Genomic DNA, 12,935 nt, shown 5'->3' on the forward strand with positions numbered 1-12,935 from the left:
GTTGAGCTGTGGAGCAGTGGAACAGTGTTCTCTGGAATGATGACGCATAAACACTCTTATCACTAAATACAATCACATCATCACTGCAGTGCTCCAAAATCGAGTAGAAAGCCTTCCCTGGACAGCAGAGACAGTAATTCCAATAAAAGCAGGATAAACTCTTTTTATTTTCCTTTCATTTTGAAAGAAACAATGTGTCCCAATACTTTGGTCCATATGGCCTTTTCAGGTAGCGCTTTCTTCAGGTTTTTTTATTATTTAAAAAATGGCAATTAAGAGGAACAGTGGAGGTCCAGCAAGAACAGGAGAACTTTTAGAGAGAACTGCTTGTAAGGTTGTAAGAAAGGCTAATGAAGACCCTTGTCTGACTGCCAAAGACTTTCAGAAGGACTCAGCAAATGGAAGTGGATTCCATTAAAAAAGGACTTCTCTTTCACTTTTAAATACAGGTGCTGGATCAATCGTGCTTTGGGGTGTGTTGCAGCCAGCAGCACAGGGAATGTTTAGAATGGATAAGCAAGAATAGACTGAATCAAATACAGGCAAGCAAACATCAAACCGTCTGTGAAACAGCTGAAGATTAAACGCTGGCAGGATAGAGATCCTAAACACACCTCGGGTGCAGATGTGACCAAGCAGGGAGCATAAACATTTGATTCAAGCCCTTTTCTTTTTTTTGGCATTTAAAAAATGGTAAAAGTTAAAAAGTGATATTTCTTAAAATAAATATGTGTAACTTCATTCCTTTTAGAAATCATTTCAGGATATTTTAATCCTTTAAGCCAGGGGTGCTCAAACTTTTGCATGCCAGTGTTTGTATATAAATGTAAATAGTCCCCTTAAGCTGTATTTAACTGAAATGCAGACACACCAACACAACACCAGACTTTGTATGTTGTATGTCTCTTTATGGAATGCAATTGGCCATATTCACATATTTGCATCATTTCATATAAACATTATATAACATCCTGATATTTTGTATCTACAAAAGATAAAATCATGCAAGACAAGCATCTTATTACATGTTAACTATTCTGTGACAATGATCATCTCTACAAAGGCAGTAGCACTGTTTCTAGTTTGTATGTTTATAAGATCTGTAACCATTGGCCATAATATAGGAATTAGTACATTGACTCTACACACACATACACATGAAAATACCCTAGTAAAACCAAGTTTAACACCAGTAAGTCATGTTTTCTTCTTGTCCCCGTGCTTTCTTAATATAAGAAAATACGTATAAAGTGCAAGTGATACTGTAGCAAAGTATCCATATCAATCTAACCCACATGCAGCTGTTGGTAAAAAGTAAAATCTTGGATGAATATTATCCATATCAAAACTAGTAAGTCTCTGTGTTAAGTAAAATTTTGGAAGGTTGTTAGAGGCTTCGGAAAAACTTGAGGGAAAGTTCGTAGCCCAGGAACATTGTAGCACTCATGGGAAATCCTCTGACAGCATTCACTGTGGCACCACGGAAAAAAACCTGGAAAAATACGAAAGAGCAATGTGTGAGGGACAGCTCAATCCATAATGTCATCTTAACTGGTCAAGACTTAAAACAGTGAAAAACATCTATCTCTAAAATAGTAGACATTTTCGTAACTCTGAATGGAGATTCTTGCGTGACAGTGATGAAATGCTATTTTTTTGTTATTGAAAACAAAACTGCAGTGCACTCAGCTTCTGTACTCCATGACCTGGTGGATCTCTGACAGTCTGATATTCAGACAGACAGACAGACAGACCAGTATCTACAATTTCCACAATACCAGGTGAACCTTTGGCACTAGCTATTTTGTTGTGCAACAGTGTCAGGTACAGGTCGTTTCCTGTCTGGGCCTACATTAACAGTTTCACCGCTCAGCTGGTAACCACTTTCAGTCAACACTGGGGATGACATGACATATAAGGTTATCTACAGAGGATTGGTGAACTTACATGTAGTCCCTCTGTCTTGTAACTCTGTGTAATGCAGTGAATAACTCCTTTATATTTCCTGTGGTGCGTGGCGTCCGCCTGCAATCGACTCTTAACCACATCAGCTGGTGTTGCTGTGACCCAGGATATGGAGCCTGCAGAATAAAGACACACAAAGCAGGGCGAGACTTGAGTGAAAAGATTCTGCCACAATACCACAAAAGCTGAACTTAGACCGTGTCTTTTAGAAATCACAAAAACAAGACAACAGCTCTGAGAAATCATGTTATTAGAGGAAACAACCCTTATAGATAGGACACTAGAGGACAAAGCCTCTGCATTAACAACTAAAAAATCTGTATACGTGCCCACATTCTATTAATTAGGGCCCATGTGAAAAGACTGTGACTAATAATTTCCAATAACATAAGCCAAAACAATACCATTACTATGGCCAAAGAGGTAGCATTGCTTCCAAATAGTTATGAAGCAAAATGACTAATTTCTCTTACAAATTCTGCATTATTGACTGATATATCTGTCATGGTCAACAGCTGTCAAATATTACTATCAGTTCTCAATTGTAAACTTTCTTAATCTCTAATAAAGGGCAGATACTCACAGTATCTTATTGTTTGTGTTATAACAAGGTCCCATAAATCCACAACAAATGTATCAGTCTGGCCCAGCTCTTGACCTCTCATAATGAACAGTCATGCTGAGCCTCTATAACCCTACGATCTTTTGATACATTTAAACTAGGAAAGGATAAAGTAGGGCCACCTGAGTAAATATACACAGAGCCATCACTGTACCGGCTGTCCCTGGAGTTTCTCCAAGTTGACAGTCCACTCGTGTGTCCTTTTTTAACATCCTGAATCAATGCTGTCAACAGAAAATTTCACGTTTGATGACAAAACTCTCATGTACCTGCCAATCCTCCAGCGAGCCATATGGAACAGGGGTGAGGGGAGCTATTGCCATTCGGGTTTAACCAGCCACAGAATAGCGTGTATGGGATGAAGTAGAGGGTGTAGCCAGGCACATCGCGCAGCATCATGGCTCCTGCCCCTCTGTAGAGTCCTTGGATTCCCTCGGCCTGGAGGATGCTGCCTATGCAGTGAAGTGGGCCTCTATAGACAGGCTGGGACTGCAGTCCTACTGAGCGAAGAGGGACGCTGCCATTGCCAGCAAGAGTGACATTTTCTGGAAACAGAGACCAGTTGTACAGATGAAATAAGCTGTGTATAAGTATGTTACTTTAATCCTATTGTACCTAATGTCACTGGCATTGGAAACTTTGGGGATGTCCACATCGGTTACAGTAAAATGAATCATCATCATGGGAATCAACAATTGATTTCAACCATGTTTAAATACTGTAAAGAAGGTGTAAAAGTGTTACTGAGGACAATTTACTGCATGATGAACATTTACTATGCATCTCATCGAGAGCGTAGTACTGATGTTATTTCGGATTACACTATGAGGCAAACCACACTCACAGATCAATGTCAAAACCACTTGCCATTTAATGCTGAATCTTAGCTAAGCTAATCTTTACTTGGGCTACTGTATTTGCTTATTTTAATATGATGTATAAAGATGAATTACATTATAAAGCAATGACAAGTTTAGACACATAGAATTTAATCGATGCCAAAGGGACATTGCAGTGTTACTACAGCAATACTGTATAATTGCACTTAAATAGAAAGAAAAAGCGACCTGCCTTAATAAGATAAGACAGATATACAGTAAGACTGTGTAGACAGTGTATAAGGGCAATATTTGTGTGTTTATCAGTGTATATATCTGTATGTGTATATATGTTCTACATAACAATATATAAATATTAGTGTACTTGAATGCATACCACAATTCATTAATGCTAACATTTCACAAATCTAACATTGCTCCAATGGGTGTTAGCTTCCTTAACATAAAAACCTGCACTTTAACATTAACTGAAAAATAATGACATGGTCTGACTCATATGACCTGTTCACATGCTAGATCCTAAACCATGCAATGTTTACACTGTAAGTCTTGTAGAGCCCGTGTGTTTTTGAACAGTGGAATATTTGCTGAATTACTCAACTCTGTGCAAAGTTCACTTTATGTTTCTGAGCTTTTTTGTCTGTTAATACAGGTGGTACGGATGTCAGGTAGCATGACAAAAAAAGTTTGATGAACATAGTAACAGTAACTAAGGGAGGCAGGACTTCTGACTTCTGACATCTATAGTGCTCTGTGTGGTATAGTGTTTTCTATTACTGTACATTAAAAGTTTGATGCTTTCTTTATTGGTGGATGCCCAGTGATCGGTTCAGTAGGCATACTAACATATTTGGAAAGTCATATCACTTATTAAATGATTATTACTGATTTGGATGAATGAATGTGCAGCCTTTCTCAGAATGCAGTAAATGCATTAAAGAAATTGCCTTACTGAAGTTCACTAGCATTCTGAACATTAATCATGCTCACAACATGTTTTAATGCTGCTAAGCTTCACTTCAACAACAAAAGCTAGATATGACTCCTCCAGCCACAGAGGGATGAATGCATTCATGTAATGTTTGGCAGTTCACACATCTACATTCCTTAGGCTCCTGGAATTTCTTTTGGGTCAATGTCACAAGGGTGTCAAAAAAGAATAATTATGAGGAACATTTTTGTCTGTTAGTTGAGGTATGTGTGTGTTCAATCTGTCTGACAATTATTCTGTCACTGAATGGAATTCTATGTGGGGGGTGGGTTGCTTGGATGAGTTGTCACAAATGAATAAAGAAATTGATTTAAAAAACTGCCTAGAAATCTTTCAATAAGTACTAAAGCAGGGCTGAAATGTAAAAGTTGAACTTCCCATTTAACAGTCTCCTCATATCTTTGAGAAAGAGCACTTCTAGCTTGTCTTGATAATGGCTCAACCCTGGATCATCTGAATTTCAGACTTACCTGCAAGAACAGGCTGTGTTTGCATTTGCAGCCTGATTTTGACAAGGTCCACAGGGGCTCCCAGCCCCACCGATACGAAGCCGGTCATCATACTGGCCACAGTCAGGTCGAGCATGCCAGACGGGTGCCTCCCGTCACCATAACGAAGTTTGCTAATAAGTCTCTGAGAGTTGCTAAAGAAGCCGAACACCATGGAGTTGTAGAGCGTGATGCTAGCCAGGGGGAAGGAAAGGCCTTTGAAAAAGCCGGCAACCTAAGACAAGATGAGAAAATGACGAAGGCAGACCTGTTCAGTCGGGCGCTTCCTTCAGGCGGTTCTTGTAGCAAATATGCAAGTTAGTTATTTATGAGAATTATACACCTCCGGGGACATTCCAGTGCCAAGGTGATTTAGTACAGATACAGTGGCAGAGCAGCAGTTGTTCACTTACTGTTTCTTTTTTGTAGATAGTAACAATGCAGTGGAAGGTGTTCTTGTAGCCTTGGCCTGCTTGTAAACGTGTCTACAAAATACGCCAATGAAACGACACATGAACAACACAATGCAAGGCTCATTTCCTAGAGCTGCCTTCTTTAGACATAGTTTAAAGGGCCCAAAATATGAGAAAACTAATTTTTTTTTCTCAGTTTCTTAAATAATTGTAGTTTGCTGTAGTTTGCAAAGTGTTACATATGGCAACACATATGCTGCTAACCAACATACTGTGCATGACCTGTTTCAGTAATGTAAACAAACAACAAACAAACAAACAAACTAATGCATTCACATATATCCACCTATCAGCTTACAGGAGCTTAGCCACACCCCACTCTCTCATACTGCTTTTTGAATGGAAGATACATGATACAAGGCTATCAGCCAATCAGAACAGAGCTCATCTACATATGTCAACCTTAAGGGAACAGATACAGAAACAGCCTGTTTCACTCAGTTAAATGCTCATGAAAATGCCTGTGTACAAAAATTATTCTGCCACATAAACTTAATGTTTTAATAGAAAGTAATATATAAGGTAGCCATATAAAAGATGGAAGGATGGATATGGGATGCATGAGCTTGGTTCACATTCAGGTAGAAGAACAGGTTCAGATACCTTCACTGTATCGAGGGGGTGTCCCACAATCACGCTGGAGGCACCTGAAACAAGAGAAAGCTGCATTGTGCTTATGTAACAAAAAAAATCCTGCATTATTTTAAGGGGGCACCACAGGCCACTAGGAACGACGAGCAGCTTGTAATGACAGCTTCTGTGGGTGGACGTCCCAGCAGCGGACTCGTGAATACCACTTTGTCCTCTTTGATGAATACCATACATTGTGCGTTTTGGGTGTCAGAACACAGGCGCGCAAAGAAGGACTGGAAGATTGACATAAAGCGAGCAGGCCGGCGAGCAAGTTTGCCGGTAGCCCAGGCACCCTCGGTGGACCCTCGATCACTCTCCCCAAAACAATCTGCAGTGCAAACAAACTTGAAACCCAGCGACTCCTAAACGAGGGTGGAAAAAACATATGCAATCCAAACTAGCATTCAAAAGTGGTGGGAGTGGTGGGAGTGGTTCTATTTGCGTTGGGGGGTTCTGCAATTTCTTTGGAGGCCAATAAGGTCAATAAAGTCTTTTTCTGCCGATCTATCTGTGTATCTGTGCAGCTATGTGCATTTTAACCGCAGAGGGGGGGAAAACGAGCAGAAACGTGAATAAAACCATAGAAAACCGAAGTAAACAAAAGTGCAGAAACGCCCCCCTGAAAACTCCAGGCGTTTGACGATGCCTGTGCTTTCTTTTTTTAGCCTTTCTTTTTTAAAAACGTAGTTTTCCACTGAAAGTAGCGCAGAAAGCTGCTCCTCATGCACTGCAGCTGCACCAAAGCACTGGCAAACTTGCAGACACGGCTCGAGCAACTTTACTAAGACAAACAAGCACGTGTCCGATATAACGTGGTCAATATACAGACAGTCTGGACTGTGGTAAAGGCCAGAACTCTTTATTCCTCACTGACTTGCAGCAGATTGGGCTTTTATTCCAGGTTCTCTCGCCACACGAGCCAGCCTGAAGGAAACGCACACACACAAGCCACTCACCTCCTATCCATCCTGCCAAAAAATCCTCCAGCTGAAAGAAAGTCATCCTGCTCGAGTTGCTCGACGCTTCGAAGTGAAAACCGAGTGCTGTGTGAGCGCGCAGATGCTCCTCAGACCTCCGAGAACATGCTGAAGCTCACAGCCTCTTTCGGAAACAGCGCACCGCGCAGACACGCCAGACCTGCAGCCGGGAGCACAACTTTGCCTCTGATATGTGCATTTTGGGGGCGTTGTAGAGATACAAAGGGTGCGAAGCCTGAGCACCAATAGCATTGCGAGGAAGGCTGGGTCGCCTTATCAGGATCAAAACATATACCATGGTGGCACACTTCCAACTGAATTAGAGCCTCCATAGGAGCTGAAAATGTACAGAAAAGGGCAAAGTGCCACTGTCTCGTTTGGTTCCAGCACTGACAGAAATATGCGGCTCATTTAGAGGTGGCACGATGCCACCGATTCTTTCTCAGTATCGATACTGATTGGCCGATACTGAAACCTTCAGTGTCATCCAGCACTGATCCAATATTTTTTGTATATTAAAAAACTACACTGTAAAGTTAGCTATTATTGTAGCTCGTCTAAAGGTAGGCTATGTGCACTATCTACTCAAACGCTCGACTGACTGACAGCAAGCAACACCCCATATATGATTTTTTTTGGTAACATTTTCTGAACGTTCCAAACCGACGACTTTCAGTTCTTAGAATGTCAAGTTTTCTGGGCGTTCCTACAACGTTTTTTATTTAATGTTTTAATTAATGTTTTGGTAACATTTATTTCCCATTTCCCATAAAATCAGAACATATTATACTCTTTATGCTTTAAATCTTTAGTCTATGTCACATTCATTAAATGTTATGTATCAGCTATATCAAATTTTCCAGTTTATTAGTTTTGCAAATGCTTTAGTTATGCTCATAAGCATATTCATAATGTCAGTGTTTGTTTAACTGGACATTTTGCATGAGAAACATTCTAATAACGTTATGATAAAACCATTTCTACCTCACATTTTCAAAACATTTCTCAAACGAGCATCGTTACAGTCAAACCCTTCTGAAACCTTTGAAAGACGTTTCTAACAGTTCTCTGTTAGCTAAGACAACATCACACAATACATGCTTCATGCAACTAGCATCTGGACCATATGCATGACACTCGGCAGTCAAATGTGTCTCCGGTTAGTCAGACTGGATTACACATTCTGTGTGGGTAAGGATATTCAAATTTGCTCATTGCTCGGCAATTATTAATGGTGTTTCAGTTATAATGGGAGAGGTTTTGGTTGTAAAATGGCTACAGAGGCATCTCGGACCTCCTCCTGAAGAGGTTTGAGTGATTAGATTTGCGTCTGTTTCAAATGGGACTTGGGTGCGTTTACACCTGCATTTTTAGACACTGGAGACGCATAAAGTGACCAGGTGTAGACAGGGTCAGTGTGAGTTTGCGTGTTATTTTCAGCCTAGCTTAGATTGAATTCATTCTCCACAGCACTGGGCTGTGGAGCAGTAGAACTGCCTCCTCTGCAGTAATGGAGCTCCATCCAATACCTCTGGGAAGAGCTGGAGTGGAGTTTGTGATCCAGAACTAATCATTCAGCAACATCAGCACCTGACTTATCTAATGCTCTTGTGACTAAATGTAATCAAATCCTCCCTGCAATGTTCCAACACCTAAAGTAAAGTCTTCCTAGGAAAGTAAAGACAGTTACAGTAGAATGAGGGGGGAGGAGGGGGGGGGTGGGCGCGGCCTTTCTATTAATACTCTTGATTTCCGAAGAAACACTGGTTAGGCAGGGTGTCTACAAACAAATACACACCGAGCCCAGAAGGATTATTTTTTGGGAATGACTAGGGAAATGTAAAGCGTGAACTCTGAAATAATAAAACTCGTCTGCATTTCCCGTGACTGCTGGACCGTCGCAGCTGCTACAGTAATTACAAAAGGCCCTAGGGGTGGGTCTCCTTCGCAGATGTTTACAGAGTAGTCACAACTGTGAGGCACTGATAACATAGCTCATATCCAAATAAACCCCTTGTGCACAAGCAGTTGACTCTTCGAACTCTCTTTTGGCTATCTTCTTGAAGATTGACAAGAGTGTGCTAGGCAGTAGCCCACACCACAATCAGATAAGCTGTAGTTTACACTTCTAAAATAAGGTGCCTAAAAGGGAAATGTGGAACAAGGGAAAAGATAAAAGGACCAAATAGAACCTAAAGAGCCTCTTTAAAGAATACATTTTTTTAATGTCCTCTTAAAATCAGGGTTTGACTGCTGATTACAAAGTCCTGAAACATAAGTTAAGCCAAGAACCAATCAGAAACATTTTTAAGCATAACACACTCTTACTGTATACTGTGCCTTTACTTCACTTGCGAAAAATGTTAGCACTCTATCAAGTTAGTCAGTCCATCAAGCAACCTTCTTGAAGACTAAGTGGAATGCGAGCCCCTTGACATTTCCAAAAGGTCTATAAAAACCAGTAAACTCCCACTAAATATAGCATTGACTCTGGTTTCCTCAAACATGTTTTGACACACTTGAATTCGAGTCTATATGATCTATGGCGGTGTCTAATTTCCAACGCAGCTTCCAACTAATCCCTAGTGTGATCCTGGCACTGTTTAATCAAGCCACTGCCTGGTTAAATAGTTGCTTGATTAATTATTTTAACAGAAAGCGACTCCCATTAACAAGCATCCAGAACTGGTTTAATGTTCTCTTAACTGGTAGTTCCAGTTCCAGTCCTTTTTTGACTTATGATTAACACAGCACCAGTAATAAAGAGAACCCACTTGAGTCATTCTCTCTTTATAACCTCACCAAGGGCAGGTGAGGCCAGAAGCATAAAGCTTAACATGCATTTGGCTGTTGTATCATGTGCGGATATCATGTGTTCCGATGCGTTTGCTGTGCTGGCTAGCAACATAAAATTCATCACTATGTCACTTTTTTATGGCTGGATATTCGAAAGAATATGCTGAGTAGTTTTTTACCATTTCAATAAACGTAGCAGTTGAGTTTTTACTGTGGTCAAACTCCATGCCAATTCTGATCTGCTGTGCAAGCGAATGGGGATTGAGAAAGTAACAAATGGAGATGGATGAGCAGATAAGACAGAGCATATCAGCAATAAAACAAAACCTTCTGGTCTGGTTTTGGTTGTTAGCTGGTAAGGTGTAGTCTGACTCATCTCAGTTCCACTTCTGGTGCTCTAAAATTTTATGCAAATCCCAATCAATTACTGTAGGAAAATGGCAGCTCTTTCTTACAGCCAGTTATAACAAGGTTAGGCAATCAATGAAATCATAGAGCATAACTGTATATCCACTGGGAGTTAGAATACAGGGAACGACAATGCACTGATGGTGAGTAAAACAATGGTGAAAGACACATCCAATATGCCAACAGATGAAGCCTAGAACCAAGATGCAGGTTTTACTCAACAAGGTTGCACTAATCAGTTAAACACTACATCCATTTATTTACTTTTCTACTGAACCAACATATTGATTCTCTTGTATTTGACTTGACTGACTCCAGTTGATTTAACAGCAGTTATGTTTTTTCCATGCTATTGCTTTAAGTACAGTTTGATGGCTCAAACGGCTCAATTCAACTCATATTACTTTGATTTGTTTTCTCAACAGGTTTAAAGGCCTGTTTCATGTTGTTTGACTTACAAACTAAAAATAGGTCAAATGTATGAATTTAGCTGTTGCTTCGCTCAGGCATGTAAAGCAGAACATCTTTACTGTAGGTGCAGTTTCAGGTTGCAGGGGTGGGAGCTTAGAAATGTGACCTGGTTCTGAGGCAAGTGTATTTAGCTCAGAGAGTAGGCTTGGCCTGGTTGGTGGACTAGAAGAAGAAGAAGAAGAGTATATATGAACTCTTAAACCTCTTAGCTTAGCTTATATCCCTGATCAAACGAATGCATTGAGAAATCAGTCTCACTCTGGCTTACACTTTTGGATCCCATTCACCCAACCAACCAATCCTGTATGATAACAAATGCCTTTCTTGCACACATTCTATTAGGTCATGGGTTGCATCACTAACAGTGATAATGGCTGAACAAGTCCTTTTTTAACTGGGAGTTGACGAGGGAGCGGTCTAAACAATACAAAGTCATAGTCACTATTGTCAGAAATGTTCATTGTATTGCTATGACTCAGTGGAATTTAGTGGAATTGCTAATCACTGACATCTCTGAGTATAAAGCATGTTTTTGTCAGCAGGCCTCCTTTGACCCCTCTGCATGAGCTGGAAAACAGACCTCAAGCAAACCTCAACTCAGTCCAGACCTGAAAAAACATGTTTTTGTCTGCTTCTGTGGTGTATATTGATCGCAGGAGCAGTTAGATAGTCATCAGAAGTCATTAACCTTACCTCCTGTTACCTTTTAAAAATGACCTATTCCAGCTGTCTGGGAATGACATAAATAAAGCAGTAATAAAGCAGTATCTCTCTGAAACAAGGGTCTTAGAGCTGCTTCTGGGAAACCCTCATGCTTCAGAAATGTTTCAGTGACAGCAATGTGACTTTATAATTGCTGTCATTGTTTTTGGACAGTTAAGGCCCTGTCATACCAGTTTGGTAATGTTACTTCATTCAAACTGAGGGTGGGAAGCAAAGTGTAAGTTACTGTAGTTATTGTGTTACTGTGTAGTATCTGTCCTTTACTGAGTATCTCTGTCCTGTAATTCCATTTTCTTTGTTTGTTCTCAGGCGACCTCTAATCCGTCACCTAACCAAGCCCAGTATTCAAGTCAAGTGAAGTTAAGGTTTTATTTGTAATTTGCACAACAAGTCAGGGCATTCCGGCATTGTACTGCTCGTGGTGAGGCTCAGGTAATTAATGTTGCAGTAGACACACTTTGTCTTTACACTATTGTCAGCAAATTGGGAGCTGAGCTTCGGTTCTGTTCAATCCAAAGCAAAAAGCAGAGGCATCTGGCCGGCTCTGAGGGGCTTAATCTAACATTTGTTCATGAAGTAGGTCTGTTAGTGTTCATCATATGTTCTGGATGTCAGATACTCTTTTGATTCCTTTTAATGTTGGAATGACAGACTGAAATGTATCTGTATGGAATTTAAGTGGAATTTAAATACAATTGTTAATATAATTAATTTTATGTATTTAATCATGTAACACAGTTATATTTAATCAGTAAAGCAAACTGAAGAAAATATGTCAAATGAATGATTTTGTGCCCATAAGTAGCTGATTTACATAAAATGGACAAGAATCTAAATCTAAATAACTGAAATCTATTTTCCATCCAAGGAAAATGAAATTCCAAATGGAGGCAAATAAATTTTATTGAAATATTTCAGATTTTACGAAAACGTTTTTTATCCAGACTTTATTTTCGTATTTGAATGAATGGAAATGATGCACCTACAATTCCAATGTGGCACATACATACTACAATTATTTTATGTATTACAATGCATGTAATAACTTTATATTTCAAAACATTACTTAAGGGTAGAGATTCCCTTCAAACACAAAATAAAAGATAAAAAATATATAATATAACTATAACTAATATAATATTATATAATATAAGAAATCAGTGCAGTTTTCTTCCACATTGTGAATATTTCCAATAAAAACATGACATCTGAGACTTATCTGATAATCCTTAAATCTGATGTAATTTTGAAGTATACTAGTTTAATAGAAATGTTTATGGTTTTATTGTGTTTACAGTCCTGTCCATCCTTTATGACTGTAAACACATGATTGCCTTGCATCTACCAAAGACATATGGCACAAAAAGAATAGGGTTAACCTCCCTTTTAATGATCTCTTTTGCATCAATTGTTTTTTTCCAGTCATAGAAATTCCATTAATCATTAGCTGGCGGGTGACCCCTCATGAACAATCAGTAGCAAGAATAGAGTGTACTGTTATTCAGATGCCAAACTTTCCCAGAAAGAACATTTTATTCCTCATTAGATC

General features: G+C 39.6%; 1 protein-coding gene across 1 annotated transcript; it reads right to left on the bottom strand.

Annotated features, from left to right (window-relative positions):
* Positions 1-908: 908 nt before the first annotated feature.
* On the bottom strand, positions 909-7,161 carry slc25a48 (solute carrier family 25 member 48). The gene is made up of 7 exons (XM_072663494.1): positions 6,968-7,161; positions 5,982-6,025; positions 5,319-5,390; positions 4,888-5,140; positions 2,857-3,132; positions 1,948-2,081; positions 909-1,492 (listed from the first exon to the last, which is right to left on the bottom strand). The coding sequence occupies exons 1-7, from the start codon at positions 7,011-7,013 to the stop codon at positions 1,388-1,390; spliced, it is 930 nt and encodes a 309-aa protein (XP_072519595.1). The 5' UTR covers positions 7,014-7,161; the 3' UTR covers positions 909-1,387.
* Between the last annotated feature and the right edge of the window lie 5,774 nt (positions 7,162-12,935).

The sequence above is a fragment of the Salminus brasiliensis genome, chromosome 19 (genome assembly GCF_030463535.1).
Source record: "Salminus brasiliensis chromosome 19, fSalBra1.hap2, whole genome shotgun sequence".
Taxonomy (NCBI): domain Eukaryota; kingdom Metazoa; phylum Chordata; class Actinopteri; order Characiformes; family Bryconidae; genus Salminus; species Salminus brasiliensis.

Bases quoted from the DNA above. Each gene is read 5' to 3' on its own strand.
- slc25a48 (XM_072663494.1), bottom strand. From the start codon at position 7,013: ATGACTTTCTTTCAGCTGGAGGATTTTTTGGCAGGATGGATAGGAG. The intron at 5,141-5,318 runs GTAAGTGAACAA...ATCTTGTCTTAG, and splicing joins CTATCTACAAAAAAGAAACA to GTTGCCGGCTTTTTCAAAGG. The intron at 1,493-1,947 runs GTAAGTTCACCA...GTATTTTTCCAG, and splicing joins ACAAGACAGAGGGACTACAT to GTTTTTTTCCGTGGTGCCAC.